This window comes from Pinus tabuliformis, chromosome 3_2, assembly GCF_031772625.1.
Source record: "Pinus tabuliformis cultivar Carrire ecotype Pingquan chromosome 3_2, CPIR1, whole genome shotgun sequence".
Taxonomy (NCBI): Eukaryota; Viridiplantae; Streptophyta; class Pinopsida; order Pinales; family Pinaceae; genus Pinus; species Pinus tabuliformis.
Window position 1 is genome coordinate 567,861,538 of NC_142302.1, and position 20,349 is coordinate 567,881,886.

At 34.1% G+C, this 20,349-nt stretch overlaps 1 protein-coding gene, 1 long non-coding RNA gene and 1 pseudogene across 4 annotated transcripts; all 3 read right to left on the reverse strand.

Moving 5' to 3' along the window:
• Positions 1-5,283: 5,283 nt before the first annotated feature.
• Positions 5,284-7,168, reverse strand: LOC149181778 (strigolactones hydrolase CXE15-like; annotated as a pseudogene).
• An 8,390-nt stretch (positions 7,169-15,558) lies between these two features.
• On the reverse strand, positions 15,559-17,660 carry LOC149181779 (uncharacterized). 3 transcript variants are annotated; one of them, XR_016257563.1, is made up of 5 exons: positions 17,472-17,660; positions 17,267-17,362; positions 16,525-16,866; positions 16,200-16,380; positions 15,559-16,093 (listed from the first exon to the last, which is right to left on the reverse strand). It is a non-coding gene; the product is annotated as an uncharacterized LOC149181779 (long non-coding RNA). The 3 variants fall into 3 exon arrangements; XR_016257564.1 differs by having other exon boundaries at positions 15,559-16,090; positions 17,267-17,660; XR_016257562.1 differs by having other exon boundaries at positions 15,560-16,093; positions 17,267-17,660.
• A 158-nt stretch (positions 17,661-17,818) lies between these two features.
• LOC149181780 (topless-related protein 2-like) lies at positions 17,819-19,709 on the reverse strand. Its single transcript, XM_089418388.1, has 7 exons — positions 19,594-19,709; positions 19,334-19,474; positions 19,225-19,251; positions 18,935-19,102; positions 18,694-18,842; positions 18,049-18,373; positions 17,819-17,933 (listed from the first exon to the last, which is right to left on the reverse strand). Exons 1-5 carry the CDS (start codon positions 19,639-19,641, stop codon positions 18,738-18,740), a joined length of 489 nt encoding a protein of 162 aa, XP_089274514.1. The 5' UTR covers positions 19,642-19,709; the 3' UTR covers positions 17,819-17,933; positions 18,049-18,373; positions 18,694-18,737.
• Between the last annotated feature and the right edge of the window lie 640 nt (positions 19,710-20,349).

The following is a 20,349-nucleotide window of genomic DNA, read 5'->3' on the forward strand; positions in this document are numbered from 1 at the left end:
CATAAAGTTAAGTAGATTTATGGGGGTGTTCAGTGCTTCCAGGGAGCCTTCCAAGATGATAATAGCCCACGAAAAGTAAAACTTAATATCAACAACATGAGGATTCCATGTAGTCGACAAATCCCCTGATAAACCCACAACATCAATAGCATAAGCCTTCCAATCTGGACAAAGCTTAAAAAAAATCACAAGCTTTGGCCCCTACCATCATTGTTCCCTGAATAAGGAGGATAAACGACTTATGAATCTCTAGAATTCTTTTGAGGGAGTTTTTCTTACAGTACCCCCCACTCCCCTAATATCAATCGACATCACTATCACTCTGGACCTTCCTGAGAGGGCATCTCAGTGCTAAGCGCCCTTTGTTCCTCAAAGAAAGACATATTTCTGGAATACAAACCTCCTTTGATAGCACCCTCCCAGGCCAAGCCTTTCTTGTTATGTTTTTTCTACCTAATGGTCACATTGCTAAAGGAAGAGTTTACATTTTGACCCTTCGTTTGTCTAGGCTCCATATTTGAGTCAACATTGAGAGGAGTGAGGTTTAGACTTTATTTAAAGGAGGGGGATTGAGGAAGTCGAGCAGAGTCTGAAGAGAAGCACATGCCAACACCAGGGAGGGAAGAGTAAGAGGGAGTAGAACCAAACCCTAAATGAACAGGCTAGTCACCAATCAAGCCAAAGCTCGGAAAAGGAAAACCAGATGAAGAATTAGTGAAATTGTTAGATGAAAGATAGGACAATGGAACATCTGACTTCCTCAGGGTTAACAAATATTTCAGGACCATAGAATTTTGGATAGGTCTCAGGTGCCACCACCAAGTTAGGTAAAGGAGGGAGATGATTAGGATTTAAGCTATTTTGACTGCTAAGATTAAAAAATTCTATGTTATTACCAACATAAGGAGCAGTAGAAGTACAAGAAGAAAACTGTGAAGCATCCATTTCAAACTTTTCTACCAATAATAACTCCTCAGAGGAAAGAGGCTTTGACAACATGCTTGCAATTTCTTCCCAAAGTGAATGATCATCCTTGAAGAAATCACTATGATCAACCCCTTTCAAATCACCAGGCCTAGGATGAAAATAATGTCACTGATAAATGACTGGACGAAAATGAGAACCCTTAACATTAGAGCACTGATACTATAGGGAAGTTGAACTACTCATAAGGGGATCCTGAATATCATCCACACCAAAAATAGGATGAGACCTATGAGCTAACTCCTTTGTGTTAGCCAGATCTTCAAAAGTAATATCCCCTTGAATCTATCCTAGTACTCCCTCCTTTGACTTTGTTAGAACATCTCCATCTTGAAACCTGACAAAATAAAAATGTGTCCCTGAGAGTAGAAGAATCATGAATAAAGGTCCACCACAGAGCCCAACGCCTGATTTTGACTTTGGAAATTAGGGCAAGTTGCCTTAAGATGGCTTGGCTGACGACATACAATACGTCTAAACGAGACTCTCTAGAGTTGATGAAAGGTATTCTTCCCATGTGTAATTTCAATCTCCCCTGGCAGATCGAATGTGACATCATACTCCACCAAAACTTGGAGAATATGCTTGTCAAACCCTACCAAGGCCAAGTTGTCAAAGAAAACAAATTTGCCAATTACATTAGCCACCTTGATAATAATCCGCGTCTTCCAGAAGTGCAAAGGAAAAACCACAAGTTTAACCCATAGGTTTTGGGTTTTAGGGTTCTTAGTAAGGGGGTCTAAATTCACATGCCATCTCTTTAACCACAAGTTCCCACTTTCAATCACCCAATGTTTGTTGTGTAAAATCAGTGCTAGGTGATTCTCTGCTATAAAGTGGAAGTTTCTTTAATTGTTGACAAGGAGACACACACATAGGGTGTAAAGTAAGGGTTTCTAGGACTATGTAATCCAACACATGGGCTGGTCCTTACCTAAGGAGTTAAACATACCAACCAAGGCCTTTTTGGAGAGATCATCCACACGATCCAAATCCACATCGGCCCCCAATGTAAGAGTAGTTTTCTCGATGCAAGCTGTCAATGATTTTGTCTTGTCTAGTGATTTTGTCTTGTCTCTTCACTCTCACTGCAACCCCTTGAATCTTGGAATTATTCCTGAAAGAGACGACCATCCCCGAAGAATGTAGAATCAGGTCCCTCGATTGGTGTGGAACCACATGACTAGAGAATGTCGCAGGAGCCTTAAGCTCTTGAACGAATTTTTGATCAGTGTCAATAATGGGTTTTGACAAACTGCTAAAAGATATGTTTCATTGGTTTTGGGGATGGGGGAATGACAAGGGGATGGGGGAAATGCCTATGGAAGGGCTAGAGCCCTTCCCACAAATTTTTAAGGGGATGATGAGTTGGGGAAGACAAATATATATATATATATATATGCTAGAATTCAATATTAACATTTGTAGTTGTTTCAAACTTGTAAGCATAAAAGACTATAGTTTATAGTCTTATGCACAACCCTTACACTCCAATTAAAATCTCGAACAATTTGAAAAAGGGTTGAGTGAGAGTCCATTATGAGCAAATAGACATGAGCTTTGGCTTTAAGAAACTTAGTTGTAACTACTTTCAATTTGTAACAAGGTCCATGAAGGACCTATCACAATTTTTTTCCCGTATATTTCTTACTATGTTAAACATAATAGGGATACCCTTCTCAATATATTTTGCAAACATTTACAACTATGTTGAAAATCACTATAAAATACTTGGTTTTCTAAAGGTATATAAAATACTTGGTTTTCTAAAGGTATATAAAATACTTGGTTTTTTAAATGTATTAAATTAAGAAGGGGATTGAATAAGAATTTATTTTAAACATTTAGTGCCCAATCCAATCATTACTCTCTCACACGTTGGGATGGTGGAAACACAACTTGAATGACTCCTTGAAACCCACATACAATATATAAACATTGAGATGATCTAAAAAATGAGAAAGAGCAATAGCAATAAACACAAGGATTAGTGTTTCCTGCATCTTGTAATTTTACCATTGAAAATATAATATCTAAATCACAGCAAATCCAAATTGAAACTCATTATCCAAAATCCCCTTGCCTTTTGAGTTATACAATATCCAAATTGAAACTCATTATCCAAAATCCCCTTGCGTTTTGAATTATACAATTTTTTTTGAATTATACAAAAATAAATAAATAAATAAATTCGAAGGTATATAAAAACAATGGATGGATCATCAATATTCATAATTTTCAAAACAGAAATTATATGCTTGCAAATGTATTATAAAAATAATGGATGGATCATCAATATTCATAATTGTCAAAACAGATATCATATGATTGCAAATGTATTATCAATATTCATGATTTTCAAAACATAAATTATATGCATGGATTATCCTTGAAATCTGCTTAGAAAATCTTTTAAATTTGTCAAAAACACCTCTCTGAACTCTGTTGGGAACTTCCCTGGAATTTCTTTGGATCGTCAGCATGTCCCCGATGAAATTCGCAAACAGTTTGGGAACGTTTCCCAGAAGTTCATAAGTCTCGAGAACACAGCACCGCATCCCAGAAGTTCGTAAGTCTCGAGAACACAGCACCGCATGGGTTTCGGTGCAACACAGGTAAAAACCTTGGAACCAACACGACCACTAGAGATAACACAGGAGTGCAAGCGCCAAAATCCAAAAATTTCTGGCACCAACAGAGCTAGGGTTCACCGGCTCCGATCAAGTGATTCACGACCCCTGAGCAAGGGTTGGTCAATGGCCATCAGCTTGGTTTTCGACGAATCTCTCCATAGCAAAAGACTGAACTAGGGTTCTCACAAACCGGCAGTGGATTTGAGGTAGGATTTTCACAAATCTGCATCGGCCAAAAACCTAGACGCCAAAATCCAAAAAGCTCTGTCACCAACAGAAGTAGGGATCACCGTCGCTGAGCTAGGGGTCGTCATCATAGAGCAATGGTTTCGTAGAGGCAGAGAAAACTCGGAGCTAAGGTTGCTCAGATCTAGGGTTTCGTGACTGAGTTAGGGATTGTCATCAAAGAGCAATGGTTTCGCAGAGGTGGGGAAAAGTCGGTGCTAAGGTTTGCTCAGAGCTAGGGTTTCCAAACATTACATATGCAGACGCGGATCCGCTAATAATGTCGTCGTCATTCTGTCGGCTAATATCTATCTCCAACTTGTTGGAGGAGTGTAACATATCGCTGACACCCCATTTCTCACAGAGACTTTATCACCCATACGTTATCTGTAACAGAGATCCCAAAAGGAAAACGTATCAAATGATAAGTCTATCAGACCGCCTATCTCAAAATGATAACCTCTGAAAATTGACAGCCTATCAAATGGTAGCTTATCTAAATATGATATCCAGCTCAAAATGAAACCTATCAAATGATAGACTATCGTTGATGGCATAAGGACTATCGTGATACCTTATCCCAAAACCGAGAGCTTGTTGCAGATGGCGTATCTAAATTCTGATAGCTTTTGCGATAGGGTATCTAAATTCTGATAGCTTATTGCAATAGCGTATCTAAATTCTAATAGCATATCTAAAATATGAGAGCTTATATCGATAGTGTATCTAAAATCTAATAGCTTATCTAAATTTCATAGCTTATCGCAATAGTGTATCTAAAATCTGATAGCTTATCGAAATAGCGTATCTAAATTCTGATAGTTTATTGCGATAGCGTATCTAAAATATGATAGTGTATTAAAATCTCATAGATTTTTGCAATAGCGTATCTAAAATATGATAGTGTATCAAAATCTTATAGCTTATTGCTATAGCGTATCTAAAATCTGATAGGGTATCAAAATTTGATAGCTTCTTGCGATAGTGTATCTAAAAAACTGATAGCTTATTGCGATAGCATATCTAAAAACGATAGCCTATCAAAAACTGATAGCTTATTACAATAGCGTATCTAAACACGATAGCCTATCAAAAACTGATAGCTTATTGCGATAGTGTATCTAAAAACGATAGCCTATCAAAAACTGATAGCTTATTCCGATAGCGTATCTAAAAACGAGCCTATCAAAAAACTGATAGCTTATTGCAATAGCGTATCTAAAAACGATAGCCTATCTAAAAACTAATAGCTTATTGCGATAACCTATAGGGTTTTGTATAGGATAACGTATCGTAACGAAAGCTTTTTGCGGATACCTTATCCCGTTTTGCGTCATTTCCATGGTGGAGGGTTTTGTATAGGAAATGCAGATCAGAGATGTTTTAACGTATTTATTTTTGGGCTTGTGAAGCAGTGCAAGGTGTTGTGCATCTCAGTAAATTACAGGCTGGCCTCGTAATACTAAAATTGCGTGTCACGTATCAGATCGTGCTCTGCTATCGTCACCAGAAATGGAGGAAGATTCAGCTGTTGCAGATTTGGAGCAAACGGTCCCATTGGATTGGCGATGCGATGGTCGTTAGTGCTGCCCGTTGGCAATGCAAGACTGTAAAATTTGTCCACCGCTTCGGTGCTGAGCAGAGCTATGTCTGGAGGAGTTTCCATCTCTGATCTGCTCCTCTGCTCTCTCACAAATCCTGGATTTATCATGATACCGCCGCAGAGCGCGAGTGGATGTAATTGTTCCATAGCTACTGTACGAATGGCTACCTCGTGCACTAGGTTCCCTCCTGCACTTTCTCCCACCAAAATACAGCGCGCGAAATCTACATAGCGACTCAGCCACGGATCTTCACAGTCCCCGCGCGCCAGACGGTGAAGCCATTCAAAAGATTTCATGGCATACTAGAGAACCAATCCTATTTTTTTAGCAGAGATGCAATAAATGAGTTGAGGGATAAGGACATATTAGACAGAGCATCCAATATTGTCATCTGGAAGGCCAGGATCTGGAAATCCTAGATAAACATCGCATCAAGGATTATGCCTTGAAAGTGGTTGCGGTTTCGGTTGACGCTAATGTGGCACAGAAGTACGAGGAGGCCTAGGCGAAGGCCAAGTGCATGATCCTAGATGGGGTCAAAGATCATGTAGTACCACACATTGCTGAGAAGGACACAACAAGGGAGATGTGGGAGACCCTCACCACCTTGTACCAAGGCTCTTCTGTGCAACGGAAGATGCTATTAGAAAATCAGCTGAGACAATACCAGATGCAGAAAGGAGAGGAGATAGATCCCTTCCTTCTCAGATTGCAAGGGATTCACGACCAATTGACTTCCATGGGGTCTACTCCAAATCTTGAGTTCATGGTCAGGACAACCTTGAATGCAGTCACCAAGGACTAGGAGACATTTGTCCAAAGTATTTTAGGTAGAGCAATTCTCCCCAATTGGGAGGAGATGTGGGCAGCGCTTTGACAAGAAGAGCTGAGGAGACTAACATGCTGTAGGAAGATGGTGTTCGGGAGTCAGCCTATAATTTACTGAGACGCACAACACCCTGCACTGCTTGACAAGGCCGAGAAAGAAATACGTTGAAACATCTCTGATCTGCATTTCCTATACAAAACCCTCCACCATGGAAATGAAGCAGAAGGGGATAAGGTATGTGAAAATGATAGCTTTTTAATCATAGTGTGTTTGATTTTTAATCATAGTGTGTTTGATAGGAATTATGGTTATTTCCATTTTCCTATGAAGTACAAATTTATGGCAACCGTACTTTATGGGAACTTAAAAGTGAATTGAGGAAACAATCACTTTTATTAGGAAACATATAGTTCATAAAACAAGTACAAAATTTATAGTAACTTTTTTTTTTCTGTTTTTGAAAGTTCTCTGAATTGAATAAATGCAGAAAAGAGAAATGTGAAAGATTAGAATGGAGAACCGGAGGAGAGAGTTGATCAAAGCAAGAGAATTCTCAGATCAATTGAGTGAAATTTCCCTATAATATGTATGATATGAATGTGTACTGTAAGTCGTAAATATACCATCATTGGTATTGTTCCCATAGCGTACTTTTATATATTCATAGCTGAGTAAATTTTTTTTTTTTAAATCTTTCGCTTTCTGTGGCTTTTTTGCTTTCTATTATGGAGTATACTACACATTCTCCTCTCCTATCATGTGATGTTTCTATGATGTTCATTTTGTCTGATTAATAGCCTCTAAAAAATACTTACGACAAAAGTTTGTTTTGAAGCTTTTTCGTATTTGTAGAAATAAGATTAAAAAGTGCATCCTTTTATCATTACATCCATTCAATTTATATTTTTAATAAAACTTTAAAAAAATGCAATAATATTTTCCAAGGACCAAGATTAAAAAGTGCATCCATTTATCATTATATCAATTCCAATTTATATTTTTAATAAAACTTAAAAAAATGCAATAATATTTTCCAAGGACCTATTTTCCCACTGGGATAGGGGGAAATATAGAGTTATATATCATGATATTCTCATGGGTCATTGGTATATTTCAATTAGAGGTTTGGAATCACATATTTAAAATATAGAGTTATATATCATGATATGACCTATTTTCTCACTGGGATAGGCAGAAATATAGAGTTATATATCATGATATTTTCATGGGTCATTGGTACATTTCAATTAGAGGTTTGGAATCACATATTTAAATGAGTTTCATTGTACAAGAATAGAGTTCCATCCAAAATGGAAAAAAAATAGTAATTTTTGTAGTGAGTTGTTTTTAATATAGGATATCTTGCTAGTATTTCTCATCTTATTGTGTTAAATTGCTTTCACATAATATTAAAAAAATATGATTAAAATTATTAATTATTTTTTGATGGGCAATATTAAGATAATGTTTCTCTCTTCTCTCTTTTTTTTCCTAAGACTATAAAAGAGAAGGATAGAAAAATGCCATGCAAATTCAACCATTTAATCATTATTAATAACAACATTCATTTCATGTTCTTTGTTTTTATTATAACATAAGATAAAGTTTAGAGAAACAATTACAATTACTCATAATGAAGTTATAAAGTATGGGTCTTCGTTTTCATTTTACCACAAGTTGCAATTTGTTTGTTAGAGTCAATTATAAAAGCAAAATGAAGTAGAAAAATTAATATTCTAAGCTCCTTAAGGTGCGACTTGGCAAAGCCAAAATGGACATGATGTTGAGAATCATGATTGTTGTTAGACCAAAACTCGCAGGTTAGTCAACAATCGTATCGCTAGAGATAAGCGTCCACGAGAGGCGGTTAGTCCATGTCACGAAACACATGGGGGGTGTTTATCCAATGTCCAACAATTTCTCACCCGACGCAAGCAGGGTGTGTATTGAACTTGTGACTTACGCTCTGATACCACTTGTTTGGAATCACGATTGTCGTTAGACCAAAACCCGCAGGTGTTAGTTAACGATCGTATCGCCAAATAGATGGATCCACAAGAGGCAGTTAGTCCATGGTGGGGGGGAGTGTTGGTTTATCCAATGTCCAACACATTATTTACAATTATATCACATGCTAATCACATTTTCCAACCTATTATTCATTATTAGAAATAACATTCATTTTATGCTCTGTTTTTATTATTATAATTAAGATAAAGTTTAGAGAAACAATGAAATTACTCATGGTGAAATTATAATGTAGGGTTTTAGTTATCATTTTATGACAAGTTGCAATTTGCTTGCTAAAGTGATTTATAAAAACCAAACAAAGTAGAAAAATGAGTATTCTAAGCTCCTCAAAGTGTGTCTTGGCAAGGCTAACATGAACATGCTATTCACACACTTTGGATCACATGGATGCTTATCAATTTATCACATCATATTGTTGCAACCTTGAAGGGCGTTCTTGTAATACATGAATTGTGTTGTGGATCCACCATCTAAAATCTAGTTGATTACTGGTCTAACAATGCCACCTAAGAAGAACTTGTTTCCCAATAATCAATGCCACCTAAGAAGAACTTGTTTCCCAATATTCAATGCCACCTAAGAAGAACTCGTTTCCCAATATTTATGTCATACTGCTACACCATCTTGTTTTGTGCTAAAGAAGGTTTGTATTAGTCATTCTTAATAAATAATCTCATTCCCAAATGTTGTTCAGGCTATACTGGTATGACAAAAATATATGCATGTTATCAATTGCAACATGGTAAGGCATTACAATAGTGACCCAACAAACAAATTGATAGGTTGTGGTTAGCTAAACACAATAATTTTGAAAATAATATACAATGCAATAATGTGACCAAGCATGGTGAATGAAGTAATAATTTTAGAAAAATTCCCTAACGAGGCATTGTGGTAGTGGTATTAAAGACTAAATTTATTTAAAAAATAAAAATAAATAAATAAATGGCCATTTGCAATTTCAATATTTTGATAAATAAAAAACCAATAAAACCATATAATACTCAAGACATCATATTTTTGGTATTCATCTATTCAAAAAATCATAATTTTGATATTTATCTACTTGAAACAATTATTTTCAATATTGTCATTTTAATGTGTTATTAATAAATGCTTTTCATTTGGTTATATCAACATTTTCCAATCGGCGATAAATTTTAGTTTTTCCATTTATGATTGAAGTTGAAATGACATTTTTGAAACCCATTTATAAATTTAATCAATATTTTGATAAATAAAAAACCAATAAAATCATATAATACTCAAAACATCATAATTTTGGTATTCATCTATTCAAAACATCATAAATTTGGTATTTATCTACTTGACACAATTATTTTCAATAATGTCATTTTAATGTGTTATTAATAAATACTTTTCATTTGGTTATATCAAACATTTTCCAAATAAATTTTAGTTTTTCCATTTATGATTGAGGTTGAAATGACATTTTTGAAACACATTTATAAATTACAAAACATCAATATTCATACTTACTATTAAAATATTAACTTCAGTTTTCCTTTTAAAAAATGAAACGTCCATTTTTTAATCTAACCCTACTTTAATTGAAGTATAATAATAATAATAATGATGATGTACAATGTTGACTTGATAGCTCAATTCAACAAGCATTCTAATCCATTGCAAGATACAATATTATTATGGACTATGCAACCCAAATCAAACCAATTGTAAAAAACTAATATAAAATTGCTGCAATTTAATGACTAATGTTCACTTAATCATTCATCTTAAATCATATTTAAATTCACATAAGAGGTTCTTCATTATATACCAAATATTACAACACATAAAAACATGGCAATTAAATGTTTAATTTTACAATACACGGACCAATTGATTCCAAGTAATAAAAGAAGATAAAAGAACTAATATCATGTCTCAATTACAATAAATACACGGATCAAGTGATTCCAAGTAATAAAAGAAGATAAAGGAACTAATATTATGTCTCAATTACAATTTTATTGCTAGATTTTTTAAAATGCGAGCAATTAGTAATTATTTAAAAAATAAAAATTTAGAATATAATAATTCATGTGATAATTTATTTATTTATTTATTATTTTTTTTTCTCAATAAAATTTTGGACATTACTCATTGCTCACTCAACTTGGATAAACCCAAATAGTGATGATATTTATTACTCTAATTATAGTTATATTAATATATATTTTTTCAAATATTTTATATAGTATTTGAAATTAATATCAACATTTTTATTATAAAAATAAGTTAATATTACTTTATTTTATTTTAGATTGATTTATAAATAAAAATGATATTTTTTAAGATAATTATGCAATTTATAAAAAAATTATAATATTTTAGATTCATATATTATATATATGTTTTAAACTTTTTCTTTTTCTCAAAGGAAAAAATTCAATCTCCCTCTTACCTTAAGAACTAGATATTTTTTAAGATAATTATGCAATTTATAGAAAATTATAATATTTTAGATTCATATATTATATATGTTTTAAACTTTTCTTTTTCTCAAAGGGAAAAAAAATCAATCTCCCTCTTACTTTAAGAACTAAAGTGGGTTGTTGATATTAAACCAATTCACAAATATATTTATGTTCACAAGGCACAAATCTAATTCAACAATATTCATAAGCACAAAACCATTACAACAAATACTCATCGTATTACCAAGGAGGATCAGAGGTTTGAATTTGGATGGAGAAAATTAGAAACATTTCCCTCAACCACTCAAACCCTAATTAACTTCAATTATTAAACTTTCAAACTTCATTCCATTTGTATTGTTTGAGAACTAAAGTGAGGTTGTTGATACTAGACCAACCCACAAATATATTTATGTTCACAAGGCACAAATCCAATACAATAATATTCATAAGCACAAAGCCATTACAACAAATGCTCATCATGTTACTAACGATGATTTGAATTTTGGATGGAGAAAATTACAACAATTTTCCTCAACCACCCAAACCCTAATTAACCCCAATTATTAAACTTTCAAACTTCATTCCATTTGTATTGTTTGAGAACTAAAGTGAGGTTGTTGATACTAGACCAACCCACAAATATATTAGAATTTGAATTTTGGATGGAGAAAATTACAACCATTTTTCTCAACCACCCAAAACTTCATTCTATTTGTAAAACTAAAGTGAGGTTATTGATACTAGACCAACCCACAAATATATCTATGTTCACAAAGCACAAATCTAATACAATAATATTCATAACCACAAAGTCATTATCATGTTACCAATGAGGATTTGAATTTTGGTTGGAGAAAATCATAGTCATTTCCCTCAACAACCCAAATCCTAATTAACCCAATTATTAAATTTTCAAACTTCATTACATTTGTATTGTTTGAGATGACTTATTTTTTATTTGTATTTTTTGGAGATAATTTTATCTCCATTTGCACATTAATCCCTACTTAATATGAATCTAGGTTGGTAGAATGTGTGTGTATATATATATATATATATATATATATATATTTCTTAAATAAGAATATCATAGGAAAAACCATGGCTTGTCAAAACCTACAGCCAAGAAATCACTAATGGCAAGTATTTGAATCATTAATTCTTAATTTTTTTAAACCATTTTGTTTTATTTTATTTTATGTAATTTGATCTAGTCAAAACATTTACAAAACAACATATGACAACATTTCTATCATAACATGATCCAAATTTGCCTTGAACGTCTACACCAACAAAATAAGGGCCACACAGATGTTAAGTGTTCCAATGACATGATAACATTTCTATCATAACATGATCCAAATTTACACACCTCAAATATTTAAAAGCCTTGAATATCTACACCAACAAAATAAGGCCCACAGAGATGTTAAATGTTCCAATATATAACTTGCTGAATTTCGTGTTGCTAAACAAATGGTCCAATCTCTGGCCAACCTCTTGTACATGGGCCTCAAGATTATTGAGCCACCTATAAATAGTTGAAGATTTGTTGTAGTAGATGATATATGAAGCTTAGGGTGGTGAACTATAATTACAGTGCACTTTCCCTGATTTGATTGAGAGAATAATAATGCTTCCTGTTCTAAATAAAGAGATATTGGATGTTAAAAGAGGCAAAAAAAAATCATAAACATCTAATTGTTAGATGGGAAACAAAACAAACACACTTTTTCTTTGGTAACATTTAAAACTGGAAAAAAAAGTTGTAACATCTAAAACTGAAAAAAAAACAAAAGTTGTGACATCTAAAACTGGAAAAAAAAAATTGTAATGTCTAAAGCTGGAATTTTTGTGACATTTAAATTTAATAGCCCGATCGACTTGACAGTTTCTCCTGCCCCCTAATGCGGCCTCTCACTTCGTTTCGTTCTTCCTCTGTGCCGTCGAAAACAAACCCGATCGACCTTACTTTCCCAAATGCCCACCACCGGCCCTTTCCGGGAGATTCATTCATCAAAATGGGTAAGCCGCGTCCAAACATGTAGGATGCATGCGGACAAAGTCGCAGACATCCCAAGTCGCCTCTGCTCGAAAGCCTCATGGGAGTCACGCGGGAGATGGAAGAAAGGGGAAAAGAGAAAAGAGTCAGTTAGAGAAACTGAGCTTGCGTAATTTAAAAAAAAAAAAAAAAAAAAACATTTTTGTGACATTTAAAAACATCATTTTTCTTTAGTAAAACTGGAAAAAAAGTTGTGACATCTAAAACTGGGAAAAAAAATTGTAATGTCTAAAGCTTGAATTTTTTTTGACATTTAAATTTAATAATAAAAAAAACATCTCAATGTATTTACATTATATTTTGTAATTAATATTTACCTTATATTTTGTAATTTAAAAAATTAAAAAATTTGTGAAATTTTTTGTGTGACATCTAAATTTAATTTAAAAAAACATAAATAAATTTAATTAAAAAAAACATAAAACATCTCAATGTATTTACCTTATATTTTGTAATTAAAATGTGTGACATCTAAAAAAACATACATCTCAATGTATTTTTACTTTTAAATTCATAAAGAAAGACACTTTTTCCTTGTTAAAAACCTTATTTTTTTCTTACATCTAAAATTAATAAATCATTGTATTTTCTTTATCTTTTATAATTAAATTAATAAAAATAAACCCACTTTTTCCTTAAAACCTGAAATTTTTTTGTGTGACATTTAAAATTAATAAATCAATGTATTTGCTTTATATTTTGTAATTAAATTAATAAAAATAATGTTATGGTTGCTTTAACGTGCTCATTTCTCAGTGATAATAAATTCCTGGTTAAAAACCTGATTTTTTTCTTACATCTAAAATTAATAAATCATTGTATTTTCTTTATATTTTATAATTAAATTAATAAAAATAAACCCACTTTTTCCTGACTTAAAACCTGAAATTTTTTTGTGTGACATTTAAAATTAATAAATCAATGTATTTGCTTTATATTTTGTAATTCAATTAATTTGTAATTGAATAAATAAAAATAACGTTATGGTTGCTTTTAACGTGCTCATTTCTCAGTGATAATAAAAACTGTGGTTTTATTTTCCACAAAGTTTATGTTATTATTTTTATTTTCTTTTGCATCTTCATTGTTATGTATCTGTTTTACTGGATAATTGTTATTATTTTTATTTTCTTTTGCATCTTCATTGTTATGTATCTGTTTTACTGGCTAATATTTGGGTTTTGGATTTATAATTTATTTCGGTTTTGGATTCATAATTTAATTTTCCATATGCAAAAACTTGGAATGCACCATTTCATTTATTTATTCAAAAATTCATTTATTCAAGAAACCCAAAATGGTGGATCTTGGAAACTATGTGAAATGTTAAAGCTGCAATACTTAACAAATTCTAGCAAGGATAGAGGGTTTTAAGGTTTTTGTTTATGTTTTAATTAACGTTGTTTTAATTAACTCTCTGCAATACTTAACAAATTCTAGCCAGGATAGAGGGTTTTAAGGTTTTTGTTTATGTTTTAATTAACGCTGTTTTAATTAACTCTGTATCGACCAGAAATTTTTAAATAAAACAATAAATTCACTAAACCTATAACAAGGGAGAGCACAGAAAATCATCCATACCATATTCAAGATAGTGCATGATTCATGATTCTTATCAACTGGACCATATGGGTTTCTTGGATCTTGGAAACTACATGAAATGTTAAAGCTGCAATAGCATAAAATTCTCTGCAACTAGCAATGACATAAATAAGCTAATATCCAAATTTTGTGATATTACAACTTCACTACTAATGGCATAAATAAGCTAATATCCAAATTTTGTGATATTACAACTTCACTACTAATGGCATAAATAAGCTAATATCCAAATTTTGTGATATTACAACTTCAAATTTTGCGATATACTTCAAATTTTGCGATGTTCCAACTTCACAAGGTAAGGATCTCATCTCTCCGCTGAGCATGGGATAAAAAACAAAACACAAAGGCTGCAGCAATATGAGCATTATCACTCAAAGTTTTTTGTTTTTGTAAATCTCTGTATAAATATAAGTTTAGCAATATGAGCATTATCCCTGAAAGTTTTTTGGTTTTTGTATATCTCTGTATAAATATAAGTTTTGCATTGTGCAACTACAAATGGCATCTCATCTCTCCTCTTAAAAAGGCCATAAAAAACAAAACACAAAGGCTGCAGGCCATCAAAATCAAAACGCAGGCTGCAGGCCATCAAAAACAAAACACAGGCTGCAGCAATATGAACATTATCACTGAATTTTCTGTAAATATCAATAGTGTCATCAAACAAGAAAGTTCGTTGAGTCAGTTGCAAAAATTAAAACACATGCCAAAAACTCTGACTCTATATCGATATGTTTAAGCAATAGTGTCATCAAACAAGAAAGTTCGTTGATTCAACCGCAAAAGTTAAAACACATGCCAAAAAAGCCATCGTCACATGCCAAAAAACCATCGTTGATTCAATTTTTCTCAATTGAATTACTTCAATATCAGCTCCAATACTATTCAACACAAAAATGTTGATTCAGTTAATAAAAATAATATTCCTGAGTCTGACAAAGCTTCTGCATAAACCAGGTTTGCCGGAATACACATGAACATATGAAAAACTAGGTTTGCCTGAATACACATGAACATATGAAAAAAACTCATGTGGTAAAAAGAACGGTTTCAAAAATAAACACTGAGAAACCCTCGTAATGAACATTCATAAATTATGCTCCTGTGACAGACTTTCAATTTTTACACGACCTATGCTCCAATGACAGACTTTCAATTTTTACATGACCCAGAAAAATTAGTGACCAGGATTGCACCTAGCTACTCATTTTCATTTACATATCATTTACATTTACAATCTTGATAGAATACCAACACAAGTGAGGCTTTTCACTGACAAGACGCTACCATTATTCATGGTATTCTTGTAAATAAAGAGTGCACTTCAAATTGTTCTTATGTTTCCATTGAACTACGTTGAGGGTGGTTCCCAACCTTGGTTATTTAATGTCGGATTTGATCCGACAGTTCCATTATTTGGGGGTTCTCCAACACCCCATTTCCCTTCTTACTCTGAAGGCTCAAAATCGTGAATTCCATCTGTCCTTCCAAGATGGAATTGACTCGGTTCGGATGGATGTGATGCAACGACAGTTCCATTATTTGGGGGTTCTCCAACACCCCATTTCCCTTCTTACTCTGAAGGCTCAAAATCATGAATTCCATCTGTCCTTCCAAGATGGAATTGACTCGGTTCGGATGGATGTGATGCAACGACTAGAGAATAGGCATTACTGCTGAATAAATAACCAAACAATAAAATTATATCATAATATGCCTGGTTAAAATCCAAATCTAAAAAATTGATGTATCAACCATGACAGAATGAAAGAGCCCATTTACCTGTTCATTCCCGATGAAAAGTATGCAGAAGGTGCAATGCGACATTGAGGCCTCAATCTTTCTACATCAAACACTCCAACTGCACTATGACAGAAGCTCAGAAGCTCGCATAAAATAGGACGTTGTCACATGAATATATGGCACTTGAAATAGGAGCAGATAGGGAATCATGAGGAGATCACTGCAATGCAGCCATGTAACAAGGTCATCCAATCATATACAGAAGGTGACATTATGTTATTGTCTATGTTTGAATTCAACAGTGCTTACAAGTACATTATGTTATTGTCTATGTTTGAATTCAACAGTGCTTACAAGTACTTACATAGAAACAAGCGCTCCAACTTGGAAGCATCATATATAGCAAAGCTGGCTACCATGCAGAACCAACAAGTGAATTTGATCATTATGAAACTGTACTCTTGTATCCCCCATTGGTGGTGACGATCTTGGAAGCATCATATATTACAAAGCTGGCTCTCATGCACAACCAACAGGTAAATTTGATCATTATGGAACTGCACTCTTGTATCCCCACTGGTGGTGACAGGAAGATCATTATGAAACTGTACTCTTTGTATCCTCACTGGTGGTGACGGTCTTCCTGGTTGTAATGGTACAACTTTGACTTTCGCTTGTCCCACCCATCTATGCCCCAGGGACATAACTGGCAAAAGACGTGGTTGTGATTATATGAACATTTCCACACCATAAATTTATGTAAACTTTAAGTGAACAACACTGCCAAAAGACGTGGTTGTGATTATATGAACATTTCCACACCATAAATTTATGTAAACTTTAAGTGAACAACACTGCCAAAAGACGTGGTTGTGAGTATATGAACATTTCCACACCATAAACTTTAAGTGAACAACACTGCCAAAAGACGTGGTTGTGAGTATATGAACATTTCCACACCATAAATTTATGTAAACTTTAATTGAACAACACTGCCAAAAGACGTGGTTGTGAGTATATGAACATTTCCACTCCATAAATTTATGTAAACTTTAAGTGAACATCACGGAGTCAGACTATATTTAATAATAAAAGAAACCATATACCTGGGCATCAGCTCCAGAAGATACGAACACATTCAAAACATGTGAAAAATCCAGGCCTGTGATTTATTTTTGGTGGTCCTTGAGCTTTGCTTTTACCTATAAAAATTGCAGCAAGTTCAGAGTATGCCACTTAAAGGTCAGTTTTAGTAAAAGGGCACAATGAAGAAAAATGACAAGGATTGAAAGATATATTCACAGGCAACACCTCATCAACTGTATATTGAATTGATGAACCCTCCATGCCAATTGCAATGATGTTATTGTCCTGAGGGCGGAAAGCCAGAAAAGTGGCTGCCGGAGAAGGTGGCATGAAAGTTGTCATGACTCGCAATGAATCAATCACTAATTAGCATCCCATGAAACCAGTGATTTAGATTAATTGGGAGCCTTTGAATTCTTAGCTTACAGTAACGAACATTACACAAGAACCTTCTAGAGTAACTCAACCTCATTACCCACATAATTTGAAAGTTGAAGGTGAGACATTAGAGTATAATAAACAAATAAATAAATAAAACAAGCTAAAATAGAAAGGAAGCAAACAACTCCTAAAGAACCCCCACCTTTCCGGATGGATTTCGGTCACTCCGCGGTATAGCTTATGGAGAGCATCGGATGTCAGTGCTAAGACAACAACATTGGAATTGGTGTATATCAGTTTTACCACCTGCAAGAAATAGCACATTACTTGTTTGAATCAATATCGACAGAATTTGTAGCACATAAAATTGTAAAGTATGCCAACCTTTAGTGTTTTCTGTAATAGAGGGATGATTGCATACCTTGCTCGCAATGCATTCTGTCAGGCAACCTGAGAGACCTACACTGACCCGAATCAGTGATCTCAGTCAATTTCCAGTTCTTGCTCTTGTCCGTGACCTCATCTAGAAGCCTTCGTTTAACATCTGGGGACCCGAATCAGTGATCTCAGTCAATTTCCAATTCTTCCTCTTGTCCGTGACCTCATCTAGAAGCCTTCGTTTAACATCTGGGGACCCGAATCAGTGATCTCAGTCAATTTCCAGTTCTTGCTCTTGTCTGTGACCTCATCTAGAAGCCTTCGTTTAACATCTGGGGTCGGACTGTCTGTCTAGACTCTATACTACTCTGCACACATGTTGTCTCGAATATCAGATCATTGTTAGACATCATTGATAATATCATCGTATTCCTATAAAAGATATGCCAAAATAATGGCTAATAGAGCATGTGAATGGGGAAAAGAACAAAATCCTATGCTATATGGAAACTCGAAAGCAACAATATAAATAATGGCTAATAGAGCATGTGAATGGGGAAAAGAACAAAATCCTATGCTATATGGAAACTCGAAAGCAACAATATCTGGATTATGAGTGAAAGTTTAGAAAATGATAAGATATATGTAACAAACTAAACTGAATATGCTAAATTCAGAATGCTCTTACAAAATTGGTCATTGACAATGCAGGTGGAAGTCTGGCCGAACGTTCTACAGCACTGCGAAGGGAACCGGAAGCCTGTCCGAACGTTCTACAACACTGCGAAGGGAACCAGGAGCAGTGACTGCAGGAGGCATGGCATTCGCAATTGAAGTCTGCATAGTAAAAATGAACTAGTTAGAGTTTAAACTTTACCATTAATTAGTAGTGCATGTACACAGTAAATGTGCATGGAAGAAGAATTTACCTTTGTTGCCATTGTCTCTGGTGGCACCTTCGTTCCTTCAAAAGATCTACTCTCCAGCATGCAAATTAAGCGAAATCCCTCTGCGTTGGGTAAGATCTTTATGCCATTGTCATTCATTGTGACTGCCAATAGGGAACCATCTTCGCTGAAACGAAGGCGAGGACTAGCCTAGGATTTTTTTGGAAATAGCATGAGGATTATACATTGAGATGTGATCAAGAAAACTTGAAATAATGTTTTGAAACTCTAAAAACATGTACGCAGTAAATTTGCATGGAAGAAGAATTTACCTTTGTTGCCATTGTCTCTGGTGGCACCTTCGTTCCTTTTTGAAACTCTAAAAACATGTACACAGTAAATGTGCATGGAAGAAGAATTTACCTTTGTCTCTAGTGGCACCTTCATTCCTTCAAAGGATCTACTCTCCAGCATGCCAATTAAGCGAAATCCCTCTGCGTTGGGTAAGATCTTTATGCCATTGTCATTCATTGTGACTGCCAACAGGGAACCATCTTCGCTGAAACGAAGGCGAGGACTAGCCTGGGATTTTTTTGGAAATAGCATGAGGATTATACATTGAGATGTGATCAAGAAAACTTGAAATAATGTTTTGAAACTCTAAAAACAAACCATCATCATTTCCAAAAATAACGTCTTACCAAACTACCGTCAACATCAATTGTTGTCAGGATGTTGGTGTTATCCATGTCCGAGAACTTTATTTGAAATTCATCACCAGCTGCCGAGAACCTATTCCTGGTTGTCTCAAATTGCAGAATATGTAAGCTTGATTGTTCCCTCACTTTCTTATTCATGGTTGTCTCAAATTGTAGAATATGTACGCTTGATTGTTCCCTCACTTTCATTCCACTCAATGAGGTATGAATCACCATCTTTACTTGTTCCACAGGAGAAGAGCCTAATAAAAAATACAAATGATTATATACTTCAGAAAGGACATCGACTTGACACAACAAATATAGAAAATTGGAGAAAGGAAAACTCAGATCTTCATAAAGACATTTTACAAACTAAACACCATTCCAAGTTAACATTTTACCTTGTTCCATCAGCACTATAAAGCCTGGAGCATTATAATCCACCCTAGATCCCGCAAGATCATACAACCAGTATTTGATCTTTCCATCAATAGCTGTAGAAAAAATAAACTGCATACAAACAAAGAATCATAATCCATCTATCTTTAGTGCAATAAAGTATTTGCCATATGGTCAAAATTTCACAGAAAGCCAAACATCAAACAAAAATAGAATATGCAATGTATTTCAAAACTAGTCCTTAACTGCAATTCACATAAATTCTTCAGGACTCAAGGAACAAAGTACCTAAATATTTTCTTACTGGTAAGGACAAACAGAATATACAGCTACTTCATGACCTTCAAATGTGTACTG

Bases quoted from the DNA above. Each gene is read 5' to 3' on its own strand.
- LOC149181780 (XM_089418388.1), bottom strand. From the start codon at position 19,641: ATGGATAACACCAACATCCTGACAACAATTGATGTTGACGGTAGTTTG. The intron at 19,475-19,593 runs GTAAGACGTTAT...AAAAAATCCCAG, and splicing joins TTGATGTTGACGGTAGTTTG to GCTAGTCCTCGCCTTCGTTT. The intron at 19,252-19,333 runs GTGCCACTAGAG...AAAGGAACGAAG, and splicing joins GATCCTTTGAAGGAATGAAG to GTGCCACCAGAGACAATGGC.